The 26,991-nt window shown below is 41.6% G+C and overlaps 2 protein-coding genes across 8 annotated transcripts in view; one reads left to right on the top strand and one right to left on the bottom strand.

The window, feature by feature from the left end:
- Positions 1-5,037, top strand: part of adarb1b (adenosine deaminase RNA specific B1b) — a 109,496-nt gene extending 104,459 nt beyond the window's left edge. For 5 of the 6 annotated variants that reach the window (XM_042081638.1, XM_042081621.1, XM_042081633.1 and 2 more), the window contains 2 exons: positions 407-585; positions 1,015-5,037. In XM_042081638.1, coding sequence (XP_041937572.1) covers positions 407-585; positions 1,015-1,191 — 356 coding nt within the window. In that variant the 3' untranslated portion in view covers positions 1,192-5,037. The remainder of the gene's footprint in view (positions 1-406; positions 586-1,014) is intronic. The other variant, XR_006026925.1, reaches the window with a different exon arrangement.
- A 12,734-nt stretch (positions 5,038-17,771) lies between these two features.
- On the bottom strand, positions 17,772-24,844 carry LOC121704054 (integrin beta-2-like). 2 transcript variants are annotated; one of them, XR_006030221.1, is made up of 14 exons: positions 24,743-24,844; positions 24,321-24,397; positions 24,100-24,191; positions 23,623-23,782; positions 23,139-23,321; positions 22,563-22,753; positions 22,319-22,468; positions 22,136-22,231; positions 21,970-22,056; positions 21,627-21,767; positions 19,652-19,833; positions 19,265-19,491; positions 18,738-18,992; positions 17,772-18,297 (listed from the first exon to the last, which is right to left on the bottom strand). XR_006030221.1 is itself a non-coding variant. In XM_042084616.1 (14 exons), exons 2-13 carry the CDS (start codon positions 24,373-24,375, stop codon positions 18,793-18,795), a joined length of 1,764 nt encoding a protein of 587 aa, XP_041940550.1. In that variant the 5' UTR covers positions 24,376-24,397; positions 24,743-24,844; the 3' UTR covers positions 17,772-18,297; positions 18,748-18,792. The 2 variants fall into 2 exon arrangements, 1 of the variants encoding a protein (XP_041940550.1); XM_042084616.1 differs by having other exon boundaries at positions 18,748-18,992.
- Between the last annotated feature and the right edge of the window lie 2,147 nt (positions 24,845-26,991).

The raw sequence follows: 26,991 nt of genomic DNA, 5'->3' as shown, positions 1-26,991 counted from the left end.
AGTCCTAATGTGCTCCCGCGTGCTGCGGCAATGGGCCACTCCAGACGCCAAACTTTTAAAGCCCTCCTCACTACTTGAAGAGTTATCTAAGCATGATTTACGGAGCCAATTTTCTTTTCCCTTAACTTGAGGCCATCTACACTGCTCTGCCCCTTTTCCGGTGTAATGTGCGATTTCAACTTATCACTGTCACAATTAGGCACTCAAGCAATTTTCCAAATGGTTGTTGCATATTTATTTACTTGTTCTTTCATTTATCCCAGAATGTCCCAAAATGTTTGGTTGATTTGATAAATGTTGTGAGAGAAGACTTGGGAATCCGAAGTGGGTGCTGGTAGAGTGGATCAGCCTCTGAGTTTGTGTGTTTTATAAGCCGTCGCTGAGTTTGTGTTCTCCCCTTGATTAGGCATCAGTAATGCTGAGGCTCGGCAACCAGGTAAGGCACCCAACTTCAGCGTAAACTGGACAGTGGGGGACCAGGCCTTAGAGGTGATCAACGCCACCACGGGCAAGGATGACATGGGCCGACCCTCTCGCCTTTGCAAACATGCCCTCTACAGTCGCTGGATGAGGCTCTACAATAAGGTAATAGCAGTAATACATTTCAACCCCAAGACTAGAGGAGGGAAAATGTCTTGTAGAAAAATGTTTTTTATAGACCGAGAAAATCGGTCGGTATACTCTCGAGCAATCCATAGACATAACATTTAATAAAATGTAATATAAATGGGCATCTATAGACATAACATTAATGAAATGTAATATAAATGGGAATCAATAGACAATATTAATGAAATGTAATATAAATGGGCATCCATACACATAACATTAATGAAATGTAATATAAATGGGCATCCATAGACAAGATTTAATGAAATGTAATATAAATGGGCATCAATAGACACGATTAATGAAATGTAATATAAATGGGGATCTATACACATAACATTAATGAGATGTAATATAAATGGGCATTGTTGTGATGTCTCCCTAAATCCCTGTTCCCTCCTCCAGCTACTGGCGACGCTACGGATCAAAGTGTCCAAGCCCAGCTCGTACCACGAAGCTAAACAGGCGGCGGAGGAGTACCATGCAGCCAAGCAGGCGCTCATCAAAGCCTTCCACAAAGCGGGTCTGGGGGCCTGGGTGAAAAAGCCCATAGAACAGGACCAGTTCTCCCTCAACTCCTGAAGTGGAGCACGGGCTTCATCAGGGGAGCGGGGAAGAGACCTGAACGCAACCAGCTGTCCAGACTTTTGCTTGATCTGTGTCTACGTTTGTGTGCGTGAGTGCGTGTGACTACTTGTGTGTACGTGTCCCACCCGACCACGACCAACCGTCCGCATCACTTCTCACTTTTCACACCCGTGATGTCATCATCTAACCCCCTACCCACCCTTTTTTATTTTTAAATCTATGATGTCGGTCGATTTTTATTTAAAAAAAAAAGATTATTTAGGTTTTAAATGAATGACTTTCAACAGGGAGTTTCACTCATGTACAACTGGAATTTATGGCCCTGCCTTGGGCAACAATGTGTCTGTGTTTATTGTTTTGTTCTGTTGTTTTATACTTTGAGATGTTCATATTGTGAAACAAACGGCAAAAAGACAGAAAAAAAAACCAACAGGACGAGTATCCAATACTTCAGAAACTACCAAGAAACACACTGGTGCCAACCATGCGCCCATCACAAGAACTGGGTCTGCTCGAACCCATGGCTGTGGGCAGCTGAGGCTGTGGTTATTGGTGTTGAGTCCATGTTCCAGCCTTCTCAAGTCACATCAGGTTCACAATGAAGACAAACAGGAAAAAAACAACCTCATTCTGTCGACTCCTCATCCTGCTGTCACCTGGGTAATTTTCTATGCTTATAGATTTCGAAGAATTTCTTATGGCATGCTTTCTTTTTTTACAGAACAAAAGAGATCCCCCTCTGTGCTATCCTCTCTCCCTTCTTTAATGGTGTCCTTACAGGTGATCTGATGTAGCATAGCTTTGAGATCTGGTGAACACTGTCGTCTGTGTGATTTGTTCATTTGCATTCATTTAATGTTAAGTGGGAGAGGTTATAGGGAAACTCAGAAATCAATTCTTCCCTTTAAAACCAGTCGGTCTAAAACCGTAGAAAAAAAAAATAATCACAGTGACCACATTTCTCATCATTATTTGACTTTTAATGGTTGATATACTAAAGAGGTGACTAAAAGTATTGAAATGTGGTGTAATCGCCACTGTGTCAAAACAGATGCAACTGAAGTGAATTGCTCTCGTTTTAAAAAAGAAAGGAAAATAAGAAAAATGATACACCGTGCTTTCAGCTCCAAAAATGTCAGATGCATGTTTCTTGTATTCTGGAGCAGCGTTTTCCTTTGTAAGGCATTGCTCACTCTCTTACCCGGGAGGTTTACTTATAGCATCATGTAAATGGACAAAAATGTCTAGATTAAAAACACAGCAAGTGTCTAGTTTTGTTGACACAAAGCTATGAACTTACTTTTAAGATGCACGACAAAGTTTGTTTTCTTTTTGTTTTAATAAGAGGTCTCCCTTAAATAGCCACCCCTGCTAACATATTGTGTGTATTTTCCTACGTTGTAGACATTTGTTTGTCATTTAACACGTGGCAAGCTTGAGAACAGGGCATTCTGGTGTGTGGAGAAGGCAGTCTCTTCTCAGATGAATGTGTGAGTTTGTAAGTGATGCATGTTTCTTGTTGACTAAAGCCATCTCTTTGCATGGGAGAAGTTTTAAGATTAGGGTGGGATTCGGGAAAGGGGAGGGAGGGAGTTATTTAATTTTAACAAAAAAAAAACCTATGGCTTGCTTTTGAAGATTTTTCCTTTTAAAGGATTTTAATGCCAGCATTCTTCTGCACAGGCAGGCTCATCTCCACGTCCTCTGTTGTGTGTATCTGAGCGTCGCTGGGAGGAGCAGGTGCACAGACACTTGTGAATCCATCTCCATCCATCCATCCATCCATCATACTCAGAGTGTGCTAATCTCTTAACATCCAGATGATCACTGTTGGCACTGGGTGATGATTTTTTACCATCAACGTTTCGTTTAGCATACTTTTTTATCTTACTGAGAAAAAGTGAGATGGATATGACTTGATATTTTGGTACAAAACTGCAGTAGACCCCAGCAGTATGTTGCAGCAAGAATGGTCTGAGCCATGCCCTGTCTTGATTATGTGTATGTGCACGTGGGTGTGTGTGTGCGTGCGTGCATGTGTGTTTCTTGTGTGTGCGTGAGTCCATCTGGGTGCACCTGCTGCTGAGCCCAATAGACTCTCTGTAGAGATGTCATGGCAACATGACTTTGGAGATTGCTGTGGAATCTTCACCAAAGATGATGTCATTATTTTTCCATGCAGGGAGAGTGCTTTGTCTTTGTGTGCTAAAGAAAATGAGAGTGTTATTTTTTAAGACCATGGGTAACCGATGTAATGATTGATAGGTTTGTATTACAGTATGTTGTCATTGACATTTTTTTTGTATGTGCGTTCACATGTAGGCTTTTAATTTGTACAAATGAACTCCATTCAATTCCAGCTTGAAGGTGGAATCTGTTTTTCTGTTGCTTCAATATTTCTGAACCTGTCAATTTACACTTGTAAATATTGTGAGCCTAGCTGAAATTGTCTTGATGAATATTCTGCATACATTGTAATCAGTGGTACAGTATAAAACAAGGCTCCTTGTGATATCATGACCCTGTACATTTTCAACTCTCATTCAGTTTGTTTTAATCGCCTCTTGGGTGAAGAAAACTGCTGTCATTTGAACCTCTTCATTTACCCACATTTTGTTTAGATTTGTTTTTTTCTAAACACCTGCATTCTTAAAGAAAGGAAGTGCTCTCCATGAAGTTGCGCAGCATACTGTTTAACTGCGACATCCCACTGGTAGTGGCTGCAGAGGCCATGCCCTTGTGCGTCTGACCCCCACGGGGGCTTGGCCCTGTCCGGCGACACGCTGCGGGCCCAGTGATGGATGAGCGTGCTGGGCTGCCACGTGGCTCTACGGGCCTGAAGGTTTTTTCCTGGAGGGCAGAAACAGGGTGGCTCGACCTGGCCTTCCTCCTGTCTAGCTCCACTCCGTCCTGAGATGATGAAGGATGATGGGGGACGAGGTCACCCCACAAGACCGGTCCAGACATGCAGCTCAGCAAACGTCCAAGAGTACTGCGGTCCTTCCTTTAGAAATGTTCTATCCCCCATTGTGAAGCCATTTTTAGAGCAGCCTCTTGTTGTATTTTTGTGGTTTTGTTTTGGTTCTGTTTTTAATGCTCTCCACCCATTACCTTTTGCTCATTCCATAAAAACAGATGATCGTCAGTGAGCTACGTTTCCAACGCTCGCTTGCTTCGATCATTTTCTTTGACTGCACAAGATGTCAATGGATGATGTCATGACTACCGACCACGTGCTATGTGGCGTGGGACTTGTAAAACAAAGAGTTATTTTATTATTATTTCTTCTTCTGGTGCCGAGCTACTTTCCAGCCAAGAGTCCAGACTTCTGTCTTAGTGATCTTGTCCTGGTCCCGCCAGTCCTTCTGACCATGTTGTAATTTAGTAACTGTCCTGTGGGACGTGGTCATGATCTAGTTTCACCGCTGGGTCAACACTCTCTCTCTCTCTCTTTGTCTTTCCCCCTCTCTCTCTCCCAACCCTCTCTCTCCCATCCCTTTCTCTCACTCCAGTCCCTGTATCTCAAACTCAGTTCCTTTTGACTCTTTCCCCCTCTTTTTACTCTTTCCCCCCTCTTTCTCCTCACCTCTCTCTCTTTCTCCTCTCTCTCTCCTCTCTCTCTTTCTTCTCCTCCTCCTCCTCGCTCTCTCTCTTTCTCCTCCCCTCTCTCTCTTTCTCTCGGTCCTTTGTAATGTTCACCAAATTGGCCACCTGCATGATCTCCCACACTGAAGCTGCACCCAGCATGACATACTTTTAAAGGACTTGTATGTAGAAAATGGGAAAATAGATCTATATATATACAAATGAACAAAAAGAAATAAATGAGATCTTAGTTTATGTTTGTATATGTGTGTCATTATTTCTTTGATTTGTACAAGAGAGAAACCCAATCACTGTATCTGTGATACAGCTTTCATGTTTCAACACAAAGGTACAGTATACGTACATCCCACACACTGGTTGTTCTGTTAACAGTTGCTTTGTACTGTATATATTGCACTACAGAACTGATTTATCTTCTCGTTAGACCACGCAGGAATGCTGTAAGTGAAGACAGAGAAACGTGATCCAGTATGTAAATTTGTACTAATAACAACCTCCGGGACTGCTGCTAACTCTGCACCCAGTGGAGGATATTAGACGGCATCAATAGTTCAGCTTTTCTGCAGAGGTGGAACTCTAAAATGAAACTCATCCCAGAGATGCTTATTCATCACAACCGCTCCCTCCCCAATTCCCTGCCACATCCTCCCCTGCTCATTCCCTCTTGTTAACGCTGGAGCGCCAAATGCTCTGCTTCTCACAATAACCAGTAAACCTCTGATACAGCAGTACACAAGAGCAGCATCAGAGGAGTGGTGAGTCACTTGTGCACTCTGAAGTGAGTGCTCTTCCTCAGTCGGGGGGCTTTTGTCAGAAATGGTACCCGCCACAGTCAGAGTAGCCTTAGCCTACTGCCAGTTGTCTCTCCTGGGACTTTTCGCCATACAGTAGAAATTGACATGTTGACGGATGTGCATACAGTATGCGTTTCCCCTTTGTGTAGCGTGTGCTAATGGTGCCACCCCAGCCACTAGTGTTTCCCAGGCTCCTGATTCAGTTGTGTAGGAGTGCTTGTAGAGCAGATCAATAATGCATTAATGCTGTGGTGTGTCTGAGTCTGTGGATCTCACACAGTCAGACCCCCTCTCTTCCCTCTAATGCCAGCAGAGGCTGCCTTAAGCATGTGATGTTCCACTCCATGTGTTGATGATGCATAATTTAGATCCTCCCTTCTTTTTTATGCTCTCTTTCTCTCCTCTCTCTCTCTCCTCTCTTTCTCTCCTCTCTCTCTCTCCTTTTGCCCCTTTCTCCTTTTCCCTCCCACCATCTTCCCTCTCTCCCCTTCATCATGACTAGAGAGGGAATTATTCACAGAGTCCTCAGAGGAGTACAGAGAGAAAGAGAGAGTGTGCTCTGGAGAAGCGAGTGGGTGGGAGAAGTTTCACAGCGCCACAGAGGAGCAGAACTTTTCAGCTCATCAGTGGAAGGCACCAGCGCAGCCGCCTGACTCCAGCCCTCTCCCGCTGCACCGCTCCGCTGTCGTCTCACTCGCTCCACCATGACACACATTAAATACAAACACACACACACACACAATTACAGTGTGTCTGTCTCCAGCATTCTGATTCACTTAGCTATCCATATTTCAGCCCAAGTGTAATAAAAAATGCATCTTTGACTGGAGATTGATCCAAAGTTTTGGAACACTCACTTCCATATTAACCTGTAATGAGTAACGACTCCAGTACTAATAATTCAAACTCTCTTGGCCACATCCTATTTTTATTTTAGGAACACCGCCCTTGCCACAGCATGGAGAAGTTCTGAACTCCAGCATGATGTATGTCAATTGAAACAGGGCTGAATATGCCGTCTCAAGCAACTGCTCCAGCCAATTAGCGTAATGATAATGGGCCAAGTCGCGGGGCATGATGGCATTTCATATGGGCTACTCTCCACCACCCACCCCGCGCCTCCTGTCTGCTCCGTCACGAGCGTGGCTGCTGATGGGAGCATGTTTGCCATGTTTTGTCCCTGGAGGCTGGCTGTGTGACTCGTCTCTGTCATTACACTGATTTGGAGCAGGAGGCACTGCTGGCACTTCCTTTGGCAGATGGGGGAAGAGGAAGGCTAGGAGGCTGTTCCCCTAATCAACTCTCATCAGCTCCATGTCCCATCAGTAGAGGCAGGTGAGACGGCAGCACATCCTGTGACAAATCCCCAGAGACAGCACACAGACACGCAGGCAACAAGGTGTTTGTGTTCCATAGTATTTTATTCCCATCTCTCCTTTGTGTTGTCCTTCTCTATAACGCCAGACTAAATGGTTACAGCACATGTGTAAAGATTGAGGTGCAAATATCTTCCTTAAACTCTTCTAATCTTTTTACTGCAGTTTCAAGTGAAATGGGGTAGAGCCATAGTGAATGTATTGAACAGCATTGCAATCACTTCCCTTTCAGGTTGAGTGTGCTCTGAGGAGTGCCACTGCCCTCACCTCCCCACTGGGTCCAGTGGCTATGAGAGACCAGTGGTGGCTCCCCATCCTCGTCCATCATGTCTGTGACAGGAGCTCCATGCTGACTCAGGGCTGCTAAACAGTGCAGGACTCTGCCGATGGCGTCTCTCCATGGGACCTGTGGTCTTGGCACCTTCAGTAACTCTCCAGACCAATGAAGCAGTAATCTACCAAAGATATCCCACGATGACTGGGCATCTTTCTGCTTCATTCTGGCTTACTCAGTGTAGTCTTCACGATGGCATAAGATCCCCTCTTTGCTGCATAAAACTTGGTGAGCAAAAAAAAGAGCAAAGACCGGGATGGTACTGAACCAGTAACTCATGGTTTGCTAGATGTCTGTTTGTTCATAACATGTTTGGTAAGTGTTTTCACAGCATTCAAGTCCCAGATGACTTTTACATCACATCAAATACCAGTGTCTGAGCTGCAAGAGAAGCTGAAGTACTCGGAATGCCCCACTGATTTTCTCCTCAGGCATACACTTGTTTAAATCCACTAACTAATGAAAATGTATACGTCAGTAACTGAAAATGGATTCATGGATGGATTAATTAGTTGGAAACCCCAAAATGACAGCCTATGAGAAGGAGAGAGAAAACAATGCAGTTTATTGAACAAGCAGAATGTGCTGTATATAAACATGGCATGAATAGTTGAAGATGAGGTTTAAGGCTTGGTAACTTGTACCATGGCTATATGATCTTCTATCATTCTGCTGATGCTGACTATTTAATGGCATATTACCCTGAGCTGTGTAAAGGTGACCATTTTATTGACACCATAGTGTCAAAGAAATATGACCTACATTTCCTACAGGCGGACTCTCCTATACCTTATGCGCTCATGTTCATATTATTATGTGCACCAACTATTCTATGAACAAAATGTACCACTGCATTTATACTGATTTTAAGGGAGGTTTGGGAATACAGTGCTGTTTGGCAAGTCTTGCCTGACTTGTTCAAGATGTCGGTGCAGTTCACTGTATTCATCTAGCCACAATGACCACATCAAAGCTGCACTTGTAATAGGCTACTAAGGTAACCTGCAAATGAACGGCAAACCTGTAACCTGCAAATGAACGGCAAACTTTGAAATATAGTCTGAAATGAAATGTTATTATCATTGAGACAACAGGGGTATACAATAAAATCCGATTGTAGCTTACAACAGCCAACTATTTAGGTTAAGTTTATAACGTTGTGGACGGCCACCAAGCGTCTTCTGCCCCACGGCTGCGCACGCATCTAGTTTTGTTGGTAAACGGGAAACCCGTGTATAGGCCTATATAGATTAACGTTATCAGAGAGCGCTGTAAAATGTGTGCAGGAATTTCTCGCATTATGATGGCTACAGTTAGCCTGGCGAGAACTCTGGATTTCCAGGGTAGGCTAGAGTTGCGGGACTTGAATAAATCATGCGCTATAGGCTACCCGCAATCCTGCACTGAAATGTAGGCTCTGTAATCAGTAGGCCTAGGCTATATTTTATTTTGCTGTAGGCCTAGTCAGGGATGGATTACTGCACGGGCCTACCGGGCCCAGGCCCAGGGGCCCAAGGGGTCAGGGGGCCCTGAAGCCCAAGCCTTTGCATGGAATCATTGCCTTAATATCATCAAATCAGGATGTAGGCTATGAATCTGATTGAATTTAGTATTGGCCATCCCCAAAATGCACCAGAATAAAGGAAATCACATCAAACAAATGAAAAATTTTCTGGGGGAGGATCCCCAAACCCCCCCTCCCACATATACGACAATTAGTGGGGGGCCCTTAATACATCCGCCCATGTGCCTAGTCACCTAGTTATCTTGCTGATTGGTTAAATGGTGTGCCCATAATAAACATTGCTGGTTGTGCTGTGCTCAAACTCGACTCATAACCTGGACCTGAGTGGAGGTGGGGTGTTGGATCGAGGTCGAGGAAGGTATTTTTGGCACTAAAATGCATGAAACATACAAGTTCAAAATCCCGCCGTGAGCCACGTTAGGCTACATCTCCGTTTCATATTTGGCTACTACAATAAATTAATTGAATGAACTCAACTGACAACAGGTAAATCTACTGATTCGGTCATTGAGACTCTATGAATACAGTAGTACAACAAACGTTCTGTCTTTCTGAAGTTTATTTGTGTATTCCGGGGTACAGTAGCCTAATTCATACCTGTCAACACTCCCGTTTTTCCCGGGTTTCTCCTGTATTTCAAGGTCATCTCCCAGCACCCTCCCGTTTTGTTATTTCTCCCGGAAAACTCCCGTAATTTGCATGGAATTTTGTCATAGGCTAAAACCTGGCTAGTTTGGAAGTAGGCTGTATGAAACGTATTAAGACCCCGTTTACAAGAAGGGAAAACGCAGATATTTCCTTGCGGTTTGGCCTCTCGTTTACACCAAAACCCCGTTTTTATCACAGAAAACGATTATTTCTAAAACCTCCGGCCAAAGTGGAGATTTCTGATAACGCCGGTTATGTGCTGCCGTGTCAACAGGGATAAACGGCGTTTTAGCTTCTTAAACGTCACATTATGCGCCAGAAAATCCTTAACGTCATGTGAGCGCCTGATGTTTACAGTTTCTTTGGCTACTGATCAGGATTATCATGGATGCTGTTAAGGTGCTACTAATTTTTACTTTTGTGCAAACGCTTCTGGCCTGTTTGCATTTGCAACAACTGCTCTACATGGAGGAGCAGAGGCGAAGGATCGCACGGAGGTCAGCATTTTTACTGCTCGTGTTAGTTGTTGGTGTCGATTCTGAGGATTTTGATTGGCCAGCATGGCTTTATTCCTTTCCCTACACTGCCACCCATAGGTTTGGCATAGTTATTATGGCGCTCGACAACGTATTTATGCGGGTTGATGTAAAAAGTTTTTTGAAAACAATGTTGCGTGCACGATGTTATTATTGAAAACGGAGGGGGGAAATATTTGTTTCTCTAAATACCCGGCTATGTGTAAATGTGGCCTAAATATGCAAACACAGATCCGGTATAAACACTGACCCAATTATAGTGAAATTGTATATTTCACTATAATTAACACCATACATTTCGCCTAAATCACTGGCTATGTTGAATAAAGTTCACAAAACAGTTATTTTCTTATTTTCAACAGTATGATTGTATGTCAGTATTATGATTGTATGTCAAACAATTAGAGATAAGATCAATAACCAATCAGTTTCACCAAATACACATACTCCATTGCTGAAAGATAGCAAAATCACAGAATCACAGATGAGACCTCAAACAACATTTAATTCATTTACATATTCATTTACAATTTGTACAGGTCCATAATAAACCATCTACCCAGATTATGGTAAAATATGGAGTGCCTCAAGGCTCAGTACTGGGGTCCCTGTTGTTTAGCAGATGATACATAACTATACCTCTCCATAAAACCTGATGAATTAACCCCGTTAGCCAAACTTGACATATTTATAAGAGATAAAAAGACATGGATGACGAATAATTTCCTGCTTTTGAACAGAACAGATACATTAAAAAACAGATAGAACAGATAAAACATTTCCTGAATTTCCCCTCGGGGATCAATAAAGTATCTATCTATCTATCTATCATCAGAAGTCATGGTTTTAGGTTCTAAAAAGATGAGGGATATCCTATCCACATCACAGGCTACATATACCTGTAGTGATCTTCCACTGACCTCATCCACAAGTGTTAAAAACCTGGGAGTTATAATTGACCATGACCTAGCACTAAGTAATCACATAAAACAGGTCACCAAAACTTAATTTTACCATTTAAGGAACATTTCAAAGATAAGGAAGTCCTTATCCTTACCAGATGCCGAGAAATTAATGTTTTGTCATCTCAAGGATAGGCTATTGCAATGCTATTGCAATGCTATTATGCTGGCTGTAATAATACCTGTCTAAAGAGCTTACAGCTAATTCAAAATGCAGCTGCTCACACACACAAAAAATATGAACATATTTCCCCCATCCTAGCATCTTTACACTGGCTACCTGTTAAAAGTCATTGACTTCAAAATATTACTTATAGTTCTTGGTTGGTTGCCTGCATTGAAAGAGGACACCTCATGAAGATGCTCTTTTGTCTGCTTCTGACAGAAGAAGCACTTACAGTATCTATGCTGCCAGAAGCTGCTGCTGAACAAGTGTACAAAGTCCCTCTAGATGGACTTGATGCAGTTGCAGGTGTTGCTGCAGGTTCAGAAGATGGTCTACCACGTCTTTTCTGAAGACACTGAGTCCTGCCTGCTTCACACGATTTCTAGAAGGGAATCTTGCATGCTGCAGATGCTGACTGTTACAGGTGGATTTGTAGCAGTTCCTGTGCCAAACTGCTTTGTTCTGTTGTAAAATAACTGCACTGTAACAATGTAATCGTTGGCTGATCTGTGATCCCCATCTCCATACTCTCTCATGGACAAAAACAAGAAATTTGGCATATGTCTCTAGTGATGGGTCATTCACCAGTCCACACATATCTGCCACTGGATACATAGCCCAAAATCTGTTTCTTTTAGAATATGTGTGCCATCACCTGACTAACAGAAAGACACACCTCAGAATATAACCTAACTAGACTGTGCCACCATGAACTATGAAAATGTGCTTGCTCAAATGTAGAAGGCTAGAAGGTCACTAATATCACCAACCATGAAGAACAGAGCACTATGTGCTTCAGGTTATTCGATATTCTAAATTCTATCACTGCCTCACTGGTAGTCAGGGATGGATTACTGCACGGGCCTACCGGGCCTAAGCCCAGGGGCCCAAGGAGTCAGGGGACCCAAGCCATTGCATGGAATCATTGCCTCAATAACAACACATCATATCAACACATAGACTATGAATCTGATTGAATGCACCAGAATACAGGAAATCACATCAAATAAATTTTAAAAAATGTCCCCCGCAACAATTAGTGGGGGGCCCTTAATACATCTGGGCCCAGGGGCCTGAAAGTTCATAATACTTCCAGGCTGGTAGTGTCTCTCTTTCTCTTTGTCTCTCTTACACACACACACACACACATACACACACACACACACACCTGTCTGTTTGTCTATCTGATCCTTTACCCTTTCTTTTCTACACACTTACATAGGCTACGGAAGGCCTTTCAGACTTCAGCTGGTACTATGTAAAAGTCTATTAAACTTGATTTAACAGAGATCTCTGCACTTTGTGCTCTGAATGGGTGTAGACAAGAACTGACAGAGCAGACTAGGCCTACACTCAAGCACACTAATAGGCATGAATTGATAGTATTGATATTGAAGTATTATTTTTTTAAGCGGACAATTGAAGCGGACAATTTTGAGAATTTTAGGCACAATTTCTTGTTAAATTTATTGTTTATGTGGCCCACTTTTGCACACTACCTTGTAGAATATCTTTGCTTTTTGGCACCAAACCCTATGCTATAATACCAGCAATGTGAGGTTTATGGACAATGTGAGGTTTATGGACAAAAATCTGACCTTTTCTGAATTTGACCTTTGATTTGGGTCCTTCAAAACCTTCAAAAAAAATGGAGACATGTTTTTTTTACTCTTAAGAACCCCTAGAACAAAGATATAATACTCTCCAAAAATTAACATGCGAATCCCACAAGCCCCCAAATTAGACACATAGGCCCCCCTACTAAGAGGTCTATTGCTTAAACCAGGGGTCTCAAACTCCGGCCCGCGCCCGGCCCAATTCCAGCCCGCGACCTAATGTCAAAATAATATGTAATTCGGCCCTTGAAGGTATTTTTAATTGCAACAAACAACAACACTGGTTAAAATAGACGATAGATCCAAGATGGTGACAAATTCCATTTGTAGGCTACTCTCCTCCACTAGTTGCTAGACATCCATTTTGGTTGTATTTTCCTAACTAAACAAGAAAGAGAAAAAAGAAGGGTGCTGCAGAGACAGGCATCTTAAAAGTTTCACTCCTGCCTTAGTGAGATTTTAGACAAGGACACCAGGGCAGAACCTGTCATTCCCACTCCATGGTGACAATTTAGATATTCAAATAGGCCCTGCTCAGAGGAAGCCATTCATAATGAAGAAATGAATGGGTAATGTGTCATTAATCTCTCTCTCTCTCTCTCTCTCTCTCTCTCTCTCTCTCTCTCTCTCTCTCTCTCCGGTGTCCCTTACCATACCGACGCCAAGGTTTGATGTGTCCCTTCAGCCAGTGCGGGGTCCTGAGGAACAGGGGGCAGCTGTGCCATTGAAACAGGAAGGTCAAAATGCAAAACAGCTCTTTCTTTTCTGCCCACCTTCCGCCTCCTCCCCACTGGCTCATGAATAGAGAGAGGGTCGATGTTTTTTTAATTATTCTGTCAGCTTCAGAGAATCCTCGTCAGCCACTCCCGATGCAGGCCTGAGCACCAAGATAAATGTTATCCGACGTCCCTCAACAATACCCACCCCCACCACCCTTTCCTCCAAGCTTCCACCTTCCTGAGCTCTTCCGCTGTTGTCTGACACTATTTTTCACCTTCCACACAATTACAACAGATCAATATGCACAGGGCCCTGCAAGCAGAGCACACAGCCAATTAACTTGCCAGACGTTAAGTAAATGCTATTGTGAAGTAAATGCGTGCGAGGTGTCTCATTCTGACATCGCGGAGGCCTGTTATCAAGAGCTCGGCTAATCTAATGGACTCCAACGGAGACGTCTTGTTTAAAGACACGGAATTTAATTTCCAGACAGGCTACAAGGCTGTGATCTGAGACAGCGGAGAGGGTGGGTTGGGGAGAAAGCTAGTTAGGCAACAATGGCTATTACTCCAAATCAGTGGGTTCTGGATTTTTAATTCTGCACTGTAAAGGCTTCAGAGTTTACAAGGCTTCAGGGTTCACATGTTTACAGACGTGCTCATTCACAGCGGTAAATGAGTATGCTATGTCATCAAGGATCCAAAGAGATGCTGCTGATGCTAAATGCTGCTCCTGATAGCTTTTTCCAATTTTCTCTGTTTAACTTGAAGTTGTGAAACCACATCTGGACCATCACTGGCCTTGTTTCATCCCTGATAAACACAGACGATTGGGAGCGTTTCCTAGTGACAGCAGGTGTGTGGTCTACATTGGCAGGGAGAGACAAGGTCGGAGGATTTCAGGGGTAATAAATATTGGAGAATGAGAGTGGAATGGAGGGTGGGGGTTGGGGAAGCGGAAAAAAGACAAGCGAGGAAAAAGGAGAAGTGAGGGAGGTGGGGGCTCACAGGGCGATTCACCACATACATCAACTCCATTGAGCAGAAAATTGAAATGGAAATCTGGGCCTTGAATGAGTGCAGATTCCATTGTCCCGCGGGATGGAATTTGATGATTTATGATGTCTTTCAGGGGCAGAGAGCCCTGCTCACCTGCACACACACCGCTATACTGCAACTGGTCAGGCGGACTTCACGGATGGGTTTCAGCAGACCCCTGCTTTCTTCATTGGCGGAGCGAGGGGGTGGCTTCGGGTGCTCAAGCCCCGAATCTTTTTTTTTTTAATGTGTTTTCAATTTCCAGCTATTCTAATTTCTAATTTAACTTCCCCTCGGTTTCACTATAAATGTTACAAAATGTACTATTACTGAGCAAAAAAAATACTTATTTTTAAAGCCCAATATTGACAGATAATCTGATTTCCCACACAATGAGTTTAGGCCAGGGGTCTCAAACTCAAATGAGCTGGGGGCCAACGTCATCTGAGGGCCGGCTATTTCTGAAAATGCAATGGGTTTTTTTCAAATACCACACAAAACTGCAAACAGAAAGTGCAAGTGTTTCTATCTCTTTTTAGACACCTGTGCTACCCATATAACGAATTTTTCCTAATTTTTGTCATTGTGAGATTACAATCTCACAAACAGATTATTTTTTATACCGGTTTTTAGTCAACTTTAGCAGAGGTGCCAATAATTCTGAAGGGTACTGTATATATACTGTATATATATATATATAGCTACACGTCTCAAAAAAGAGACAGGGACAACAAAACACCACACACAACTCTCAACCTAACACAAAAATCTAACAGGTTACTTGAATTCTTTTTTTTTTTAAATAAGGCTGGAAATAGAGGGAATATTTCATGACTAATAAGGTTAACTGGCACCATGATTGGGTATAAAAAGAGCAAGAGAGGCAGAGTCTTTCAGAAGTAAAGATGCAGAGTTACTCATCACTCATCTATAGTACATAATATCATTCAAATCTTTGTTCTATAGGACAGGGCTGAAAAACAATATTGGGTGGTTGAGATCATCAGGCCTCAGATGGCACTGCATGAAAAACAGACCTGTTTCTGGTATGAGACTGTATAGGCCCAGGAACATTTCTGATAACCGTTTTCTAGGGACACAGTTTGACACTCCATCCACAAATGCTGGTATCTTACATTTTAAGACATCTTATACATCACAAATAAACTTACCTTACCTTACCTTGTCTATGTATCTGCATTGGGGAATGCTTCTTGTATGTTTCTGAAGTGTTACAGAGCATGCTCACTGGTAAAAATATATTATCCTCGCCTAGCCTTTATTGTAATATATTGAGTAAAGTCCTGTTGTATTTCCTTTGTATGCACGTTATGCTTAAACTTCAGATTTAATTCAATTTACATTTGGACCTTTATGTCATATTATCTAAAAATCAGGGCCGGTTCTAGCCTACATTTGGGTGGGCAACATAGCAGAGCGCTCCTAAATTGGATCAAAATTGACTTCAAACAGCACGTTGAGATGGGTGTTTCAAAGCTTGACAACAATGATGTTGAATTTACAGGTTTCAGAGTACAGAGTGTGCTTAAAGGAGAATTCCGGTGTGATATTGACCTAAAGTGTATTGAAACATGATACCGAGTGTGAACGTATGTCTCATAGCCCATCTCGGCTTGTCCCCTGCACTCCAAAATCTGGCGCTAGTTAGCCGATGCTACCAACAGCTTTTTCAATAGTGGTGCTTCGGCATAGGGCTAGCCATGCAAATAAATCACTGTTTTACACCCATTTACAAGGCTCAATGTATCTCCACACTTCATTGGTAGACTTCCGAGGGCCCTGACATTTAAAACGAGACATTGAGAACTTTGAAAAAGCACTGGTAGTTTACTTACAAGACGATTTATACAGACAGTATCTTCACGAAGTTTAGCGTTTGCAGCCATCTTGAATTTAGTCACGATAAGTCGAGCAACGAGTAAGAATGAACAGGTATGATAAGGGATCAGATTCCAAAAATAATTCAGTGGAAATGCATGGATTCCAGTAGCAGAAACTGTATCCAGTAGCACACTCGGTATCATGTTTCAATACACTTTAGGTCAATATCACACTGGAATTCTCCTTTAAAGCTTGTGGTAGCGGTTCATACATATTTTTGGACATCATCTGGTAAGTACTTTTGTTGGGTTCTAGCACTTGTTATTTGACATTGCATTCTACAAGCCTACACAGAAAACTATGCAGCAATCTATAGCTTATTACAGTTAGCAGTAATTTACAACTGCTTACAAGTGTGCACATGGGAAGAGTGAGTGAGGCAATGGCAAATAAGTGTGGCATTTTGATAGGTTGTGTTTAAAAAAGAAGTCAAGTAACCTCCATTTAGATTTTTGCATTAGGAAAAGTTGTGTGTGGTGTTTTATGAAATTGATAACTGAGAGAAAGGCTAAGAATTAGTGCATGGTTTTGCAGATTTGATATGGGATTATGGGGTTTGAATGATTCACAAATGGTCTGACATGCAGGTTTTTTTTTACAATAGATTGTGTGTGTGTGTGTGTGTGTGTGTGTGTGTGTGTGTGTGTGTGTGTGTGTGTGTGTGTGTGTGTTTGTGTGTGTGTGTGTGCCGGCCCTGTCTGAAACATCCTTGGGAGTGTCTGCTGCCCCTACATTTTAAGACATCATACACTGTCTCTCTCTCTCTCTCTCTCTCTCTCTCTCTCTCTCTCTATATATATATATATATATATATAGTATAAGTATATATTCTCTTTTGATCCCATCAGGGAAATTTGGTCTCTGCATTTATCCCAATCCGTGAATTACATACTCATTTGGCACGAGTGAAATGGCTTAAGAGTTGGCCTTCGGAGAAAATAGCACACTGAACGTGAACTATATGAATGCCTAAAGCATTGGTCAAAAGGTTGTAAGACTTGAAGAGGTTGAAAGTAAAAGTTGTTTTTCATGACAGAAGCACTCATGACACACAAGAGCAGGCCTGTTGGAGGCTCCCATGAGTACTTTTCCATTTGGAACATTAAAAATATTTAAAAGAAATATAGGGACTGTTACTGAGCCTGCAGTTGAAGTCTAAATTGAAATCAGAAAAAGGAAATAGCATACTTGTAGTGGTTGCTCCAATGGCAATATGGATAGCATTTGTTAAGATTACTTTTACTGTATCCAATTTTCTCATGAATCCTCTAGCATTGGAAAATGTTTCTTGTATGTTTTTGAAGTGTCACAGAGCATTCTCACTGTTAAAAATATTTAATTCTCACTCCCAGTTACAAGTAGCCTTTATTGTAATATATTTGGTAAAGTCCTGTTTTATATCATTTGAATGCATGTTATGCATTCTTTAACCTCAGACCTAATTAAATTGACATTTGGACGTTTTGGTCATATCTGGACCAACAGAGTGAATAGCTTTGGTCAAGATATCATATGAATCCTGGATATGGCAAGTGGGTGTTCCAGTGGACGTGATGGTTTATTACACTGCTGCTGTCACTGTACTGTGTAGCTGCCCATCGGAGCCTTAACCAGCTGTAGAGTGCTAATTTACATGAACAGTAGACTGATGACCGTGGCGCCTCGGCCCATTTCACTCATTGACCTCATGCTGGTTGGATCTTGTGCAAATGAAACCACGGCCAGACACAGGGCTCATTGTGCAGGGTATCTCTCTGTCCCTTGCTTAAATCCTCACAGCTCTATATGTAGGCATCGTACAGCCAGCCAACTGTCAGATTTAAGCTTGTGCAAACTGTTTCTTGAGCATCAACTGGGTTGAAGGGTTTCCTTCGCCATCTAGTGGTCAAAACACAACAGGAGGAATGGGATGTCACTTAAGCAGCATAACATAAAAATTACTGGGCTACAGCCGAGCCATAGATATATACTCGACATAGTCACCCAGACTATCTATTGGTACACCTGTCCTCTATATTCCCTCTCTCTCCTTTTCTTGTGATTTCAGTCTGTGGAACGGCAGGTAATATCAACTCCATGATGTGCTACATAGATTTACAACAACACTAGTCTACAGTAACTATTCCCTATATTCAACATTTCATTTCACTAATTTAAAAAAATCAAAGCAATTAAAAGGGTCTCTCCACTTCAGAGGCAAGTATCTTATCCTTGGCATGCATATAAAGAGAGACAAAAAAAAAAGAGAGAGGGAAACAGAGACAGAGAGACACGTGTATTTATACATTTATATTTGTTTCAAATTGAAAGCATATTACCTGTGCATACCCGTGAGAGTCAGTGACTGCAGACGGCCCTGGCCTGATGGCTGTCCTAGCAGACGGAGCACTCATTGCAGAGATCTCCTCTGTACACTGACTCACACACGCACTGGTTGCATTTACAGAGTCCATGGTTACTGCAGAGGTTTCCATCGGGACTCTGGCAGCGATCCACCTTAGTGGAGCACTGACATGCCTCCCCATGATAGTCCGCGTCACACAAGCATTTTCCACATATACACTTCCCATTACCTTAAAGCAAAAAGGTTGATACGAACGGAAACTGGATTAGTTTAGTTACGTCATAAAAACCCTGTCATTTTAGATGATTTGTTGTTAACCAGGTTCTTTGAAAAAGTTTAATCACACACTTCGTCTTTTTGTAAATTAGTATTCTATACTAAATTCTTAAGCATTTTATAAACTAGTATTCTGTACAGCAATGCTGATATTTCAAACTTTCCCGTAGATACAACTGAATTAAAATGCTGAGGGAAAACGACACACTCAAGTCTCTTCCATACCTCCACAAATTATTCCATTGGAAAAGGCACAGTTGGAGTCATCACATTCACAGTACCGCCCGTAGAACCGAGCGTTGGCTGACATCAGTTCTCTGTGACAATCACACTGGCCGCACACACAGACCCCCCGACCTGAACACACAGGTGCGCCCTGCCTCTTTCTGCAGGGACTGTCGTCATCAGAAACCGAGCACTCACAGGACGCGCCAAAGTGTCCTTCATCACACCTGAGAGATGGGCGTGGTGTTTAGTCAGTGATGCTGAGCTGTGGTATGTGGGAGTACATTATTAAATTAGCTTTGGTTACACTTTAGACTTTGCCCTTTTAAAATTAGCAACCATCATATGCAGACAACAGCAAGCATTAAATGTGTTTAGGTGGATTGCCTGCATTTGCCACAAACTGGATTCCCGGCATAGCTGCAGAACTCAGGATCAGGCTGGTCACCACATTCACAGTTACAGCGAGCAGTCAGTTCTACCGTCAGGTTGTCTTGGGAACCCAAACTCTTGATGTCGAAGGATGCAGGCAGCACACAAGACTCAGTGGACACAGTCACATTGAAGGTCTGGAGGATGGCATTAGACAGAGGCCATGCAACAGAGGATCACAACACAGTGGTGGACGAAGTACACAAATCCTGTACTTGAGTGAATGTAGATATACAGTACACATGGTCAAATGTTACTCCACTAAAAGTAAAAGTCCTCCTTTTAGATTTCCACTTGAGTGGAAGTACAAAAGTACTTGCCTTCAAATGTACTTAAGTATCGAAAGTAAAAGTCCTGAAATGTATTATGACTAATACAGTTGCATTTACTATTGTTGAAATGATTCGGCACAGACATAGGCATTCATGGAGCCTTTCTCCTCCATTCAACTACAAAATCAGCTAATAATTGTTGTATGTAGAAATAGCTAAAAACAAACTAATGCAGAGGCGTATCAAGCTTTTTAAAAGTGTGGGGATTGTGGGATAGGAAAGTAAAACAATCCGGCCAAATTATAAATAACTCCCTACAGGGACGTTGTAAGTACTATTTTCTGAGAGGGGTGCGGACTATATTGGCAGGTATCCGGGAGTTTTTCCCCCGAAACCTTTTTGAAATTCTGATTGCTAAATAAATACACCATTTTAATGCAGTTTGGGAGGGACCGAACAAGCAGCGCCCCTCATTTGTGTGGCTCATGTGACATGTAGGCCTACATTATCTACCTTTATTTCGTATTTAAGACATTGAGATATCTAGTAGATGTAGAACGACACACATTGACAGTGAAATGCCGCCGACGTTTGTAAGATCAATAAGATCAAATAAGATGTTCTAAATGGAACGCGATGTAAGCTGTTCAGATCTTTTCCAAGCGTCTTGGAGACGTATATGTGCTGGCCTGGCTGGGCTATGTCTATATAGTTGATGACACCAAATTAATAAGAAGGCTATTTCTGATTGGGGAAACTTTCTTTCAGTCCGCTGTTCCATTCAATCCTGCTGCAAATTATCAGACGTGAAGCACCAGGCATAACTTAATTTCGCGGCTACGTGGACCAGTAAGCTAATTGTTGAGGAGGCCCATAGTTTGAGAAAAGCTGCAGATCATAGACAGAGAATAATGAGAACAGTAGCCAAGGGCCTTGGTGCGCGCACCCCCGCTTTCACTTTGACTCGGGCATTTCTACATTGTGACAAAAACTGTCAAACAGACAGTGAATTTTGGTTTACTAATAATGTGGTAACAATTATCATTTCAATTCTACCTCAAATCTGATCACTGCAGACTTTATAATGCAGACTCAAGCAGCCTTGAAAGACGCACACTTTGAATTTGATAAGAGCGGCTCGGGTTATTCACTGACGCTAACTTGATGTGATTGGCTGGATGACCGTTCAATCAAATCAACAGACCTATTTGTGTCTCTCTGTGTGTGCGTTATCAGAGCCCACCCTTATTAGACATACGGTTCCAACTCTTTACGTGAGCGTTTATTTCCATATTTTACTTTCGTTTTAATCTGACAAAAAGTGTGGGGGATAGAATCGTGTTCCAGGAAAAGTGTGTACGTTATAACACCCACATCCCCCACGCTTGCTACGCCCCTTAATGTGATATCTTAGATACTTCAAAGTAACCACATTTTTCTTTGTTGAATGCTTTACACTTTCGGACCAAATCAAGATGTTCCCTTTTGTGTTTTATAGTGTCAGATTGTCTATCATTGTCTATCATTTGCTCGATGGTGTCAAAAGGGAACGCATAGTGTCGATTTCAGTGAATATGATCAAAAAAATCTTGCCAACTGCAGCTTTAAAGACATCTCAAATATCTAAGGAACGTGTTGAGTTGGTTTCCGTGACTGACCTGACTCTTCTTTATTTCTTGGCCATTGAGGTAGCATATTCCTTGGAGGTTACCGCTATTGAATGCTCTACACAGAGGATTATATGTGATGTTGAGTCCTGGCACAGACAAGTGGGCCAACACCAAAGAGGTCCTAAATGTCTGAGGAGAGGGAAAATAGAGTCTGATCAGATGGATCTGTAAGTCGCTTTGGATAAAAGCATCAGCTGAATGCTTGTTAAGTAAAGTAAAGGCAGTATTGAAAACACTAATCAAAGGCAATATTTATAATATGTGGATGTGACATTAGTGTCTCTGTGGAATTCAACCATCTGCAATCAGTGTGTAGAAGAACTGAACTGACCTTCAAGGCCTGTTCAAAAGGGGCCGAGCTTGGGTCCGAAAAGTCCACCCAAAATATTTTGGCTTTCGGCAGTTTAGAAGTTAGCTCCTGAAAGCAAAACAAAATCTTTCTAATTTGTCTTTATAAACAAATAACAAAGGTTTTGAACTATTATGTACTGACTTACCGCATATTCCTTAAACAAATGATCTTTAATAGCAAAAATGACTTGAATGTTGTTTTCCAACAGAACTTTTCGTAACTCAGACATTGATGGAGGTCTCTGTTTGAAGAGAGCACAGAACACTGAGATAGGCTGTACCAAGTTAGAAGAGAAGCTTCAGGCTTGCTAAACACTACACAAACATACCATTGTGGTGCGTATGAGGCTGTTGTTCATCTGACATATGCTGCTGTTGATTGTTTCTGTGTTCCCTGTTTCTGTTTCTGGTGCAAGCTTAAAATTATCATCAGTCGCGTATACAACAATATGGTCGTTCTGTCCCCAATGAATCACATCCTGCAAAAGAGTCCCCAGTCCTTATCTGCATTAGCATACAAGACACATGAGCATCACTTTTCATTATTGTTCTGAGTGAGGACTCTGGCCGTACCCTGCACAGGACCACCTGCATCAGAGCGTCTAACCCCCCTTCACCTCGCCATGGGTGGTACGGACTGTATGGGTTGTGTGGGGCTGTTGAGGAGTGAGTGACGTAGAGCTGCGGTTTGCAGACTTGGCCACTCTCCTCACATTCTCTCTGCTTTTCGTTGGTGACAAACGTGTTCCCAAACAAGCCATAACCTGTCCGAGTGAAACCATATCAAACCCGACCTTCAGCATAATGCAAAATGAGTTAATTTAATTTACAAAATCATACTCCATACTACAGTATACACAAATACACCAAATAATCTGACACTGATAAAAAAAAATACTTGCCAAGGTAAAATGGCATCTATGTAGGCTATGTATTAAGGGAGATTTAAAAGTAATTTTCAGTCTGTTGAGTGGGGAACAAATTAACAAATAAATGGTATTGATTATGTTGCAAGGTAGACTATTATTATTCAAATAAATGAGAAAAATCTCCAATAATTTTAACTCTATATTCCAGGTTATTGGGTTCTGGTAAATGCAAATACTCTGAGCAAAACACTGATCCATGTTGGCCCAAAATTTTTCTTACCTATGGTATTTATTCGTAGTTCTTCGTTGCTCTCGTATATGCCTTCAATGGCTTTTTTTGCAAGATCTTTTGCCCTGTTTCTTATGCCACTGTTGTCCACTGAGAGGGACGTAAGAAAATAAATATCCACTGGCTTCTGTTTTCTTTGCAGCTTCGCCTGGACCTGAAATGTGTGTGGTTTCCCTGAAATTCAACGGAGTGAAATTAAAGAGATGTCCATCTTTCTCTCTAAATCCTTGGCTGTGAAGGCTCATTTGCACACTCCACAAACTGTAATAGTGTCTTCTGCGTTCGAATGTCTGTTTGGCAACACACTACTGGACTGATGAATAGCTCAAGCTATACTGTAAAGAGAATGATCATTAAAAATGTGATGCTTGCATTCATTTTTAGGGGCCCAGAGATGCCCTTGGCTTCATCTGTGTTTGTATGTGTCTGAGGAGATGGTGCTTGTCAACAGGTTTCGTGCGTGCTTAGAACTAACCAGGCCTCAGGTACAGTTTGATCCTCTGTGGGTTCAGCTTCTCTCCCTCCTCAGCCACCGTGTGCTCACTCTCTGGGTCTACAATGTCCTTCTCTGAACAGCCTTTCTCCCGCAGACTCATCCGTGTTCCACAGCGTAGAGATTTATTATCATCAAAATACTGCCAAACAAACAAAATATGCCATTCATTTAGTTTTACATATACCTTTTAGGCAAATACAACCATTTCAAGCAGGTAGTATGAGCAATTTGCTATTCTTGCTAGTTTGCTAGTCACCTTTACAGCCATCCATGGCAAGCACTATGTAGGACTGTGGTTTGGGTCAGAGCACCCCATGAAAATATGAGTAAAGTCTTTGCAGCACGGCATTGCCAAAATTATATTTTTTCCGACCAAAACACCATAATGCTTCTTTGACTTTGCTATCCTGTCTTACAGTGTTCATTCAGCCTTACTGTCTTGTTGATTCTCCTCACCTTGTATTTGCACCAGGCACAGTCAGGGCCCAATGAGATACAAGTCGCACAGTCAGTGCCCCTTTCAGCATTGGGGCATTCATGTCCAAACGCTTCGATAAAATGTACAAAACAACATGTTATGTGATTTTACATAATATGGCACACATACATATATGACAGTTAAAGTAGCCAGTGAGATAACTGTGAAAATAATATGCACTCCTTGCACAATTACTTACAGTACTGTGAACCTAAAAGAGCCAATCCCAAAAACAGGTGAAGATGAGAAGCCATTTTTCTCCAATCCAGCTGTGCACTTTAAAATAGAAATGGCACATTTAGCAATACAGTTTTACTGGCAAATCATTACTACGGAGCAATGCATCAACGCTGAGCCAAAAATGTAACACTTGTAACAAAGTTACAAAGTTTAATGCATACAAATATACAATGCATTAAATATTTCTACTTTAATAACTGCTACACAACACTCCACCAAAAACTTTATTTATTGCAAGCAGAGAAAATGGGGTTGAACCCATTGTGACCAATGACCTTTGTCTTCGGTTAAACATAAAAATCTCCCCTCTGTGTGAAAATGATTTCCTTCACTCAGATAAACAAAGCATTTAGAAAAATTGGGATAAATTATTTTACTTACCGGTTGCTGGTGTGTGATGTGAATCTGCAAACCTCACCACAATGCTCTCTGACAGATCCTCTGGTTTCTCATTGTGTTTGTTCTGTTCTCCTCTGCCTTACAATATGTAGTGGTTGGATTGGGCAAGGTTAACCTTTGCCTTGTGTACACTGGGGCATATACTTGTGTCTATTGACCCTGCTGAGAAAAACAAAATTGATTGGTTGGTTAGCATTGCCCTGTGCCCCATAGGTCCCAAAAGTTGTCTGATAATGTTGTCAATTTCCATCATAAGTGTTATCTAATATTTATATAATTGATGATAGATGATGATTGATGTAATAGATGATGATTGATGTAATTTATTTAACTTTCATTTCATTGATGTTGTTCCTTGAGAAAAACCTTGTTTTGCACAAAGTTACAATGTGTGATTTAATGATTATATTCTGGACATATCTTGGACATATATGCCTTGTGTACACTGGGGCATATACTTGTGTCTATTGACCCTGCTGAGAAAAACATAATTGATTGGTTGGTTAGCATTGCCCTGTGTCCCAAAGGTCCCAAAAGTTGTCTGATAATGTTGTCAATTTCCATCATAAGTGTTATCTAATATTTATATAATTGATGATAGATGATGATTGATGTAATAGATGATGATTGATGTAATTTATTTAACTTTCATTTCATTGATGTTGTTCCTTGAGAAAAACCTTGTTTTGCACAAAGTTACAATGTGTGATTTAATGATTATATTCTGGACATATCTTGTTTCTTGAATGAGGGTTTCCAAAACTATCCTCATTCTGAACTTCCTGATGTTAAAAACAATCTTATGGATGCATTTCTTAGAACATGGAACAAAATGAGCTGAGGGGATTCATTCTCCAGATTGGGGAAATAGGCTACATGAATCCCTCACATTTACAGTAGGCTATGGCTCCAAATAGTAGCCTACAGCATAGTTAAATTATAAAATACATAGGGCTATACAATCACACAAATATTCTAGAAGCCTTAACCCAGTGCCATTTGTTATACTGCATGTCCCATGGCAACTAAGTCCAACACATTGCAGCCCTTCCCATTAGACTAAACCAGGGCTGCTGGCTAAACGCAAGTTAACACAATTTATCCACCTCTAAAATTTCAGGAATAGAGTTTATCCACTTCTTATTGGAGGGTATCCACCTCTCAAAATAGTTGACTCACCAATTGTAACTTTTAACATTCAAAAATCACATTAATTATCCACATTCACAATATGTATACTCATCAACACTATAGGAACCATTCAATACCACTGGTATTGTTATAAACATTGGAAAATAACTTCCACCATCATCAGACATGTTCTGACTGCCTTTTTTCTGCCCTTTAAAAAACAGATACCTCATGTGCAGTCCACTTTAGGCTACTGTGATCACAGAATTCATAGTTTACCCTCCTCTTATATTTTACCAGCACCCTGGACTAGGCTACACATGGAATAAATGAGGAATGGGTGGCCTAGGCCTACTGACTGACACATTGAATAGCCTATAAGTAAGAACAAAAAATGCCTGGGCTCTGTGGTTGGCTAACTTTGAGGTTCTGAGTGCAGTCAGTCATGTCTGCAGCCAGCCGTCCTGCCTCCTGTGGGGATAAGCAGGCTTCTTATTGTTTGATTAACTCAAATATCCACAACCTTGCAGCATGACTGCATCTTTACAAGTGTTCTAAATATTTGGCAATGTTGTATAATGGAATTTAGACCTTTCAATTTAAAGTAGCCCTAGGCTATTTTTATTGCATTGCATTGCATGATCCCTAAACAAAACTTTAGGCATTATTGTTAGACCTCACCTCACTTTAACCTAATTCTTCATTTTGTCTAGGCTACTTAGATTATGAGGCAAAAGGCATTGACACTGACACAGACACAGTGAGTGTAGCCTATAAATAATCAGAAATATCAGGGATCTCGAACTAGGACTTGAGGGGATACTGTAGCCTATCTCTACTGCTCTCTCTGGGCAAGTCCTTTCTCGTGATAGCCTAAGCTTTGCTGGCTTGCACATGCATTACTCTGTCATTTCCAGGTATAAGCTGTTTCGTCCCATATAAGTTTATTAGCACCCACAGTCTCTCAGCATGCAGTGATATGATTAAATATGACCGGATTTTATACTGACATACAAGCTAGAGCGGTGAATCAAGAAGTCGTGTAGCGCTCAAGGACAGTAAAAGAAAGTATAGCGCTCTAGAATCCTTGGTTTCATAGT

The sequence above is a fragment of the Alosa sapidissima genome, chromosome 2 (assembly GCF_018492685.1).
Source record: "Alosa sapidissima isolate fAloSap1 chromosome 2, fAloSap1.pri, whole genome shotgun sequence".
NCBI classification, from domain to species: Eukaryota; Metazoa; Chordata; class Actinopteri; order Clupeiformes; family Clupeidae; genus Alosa; species Alosa sapidissima.
Note: the sequence above shows the minus strand (reverse complement) of the source record. Positions and strands in the feature narration are given on the sequence as shown.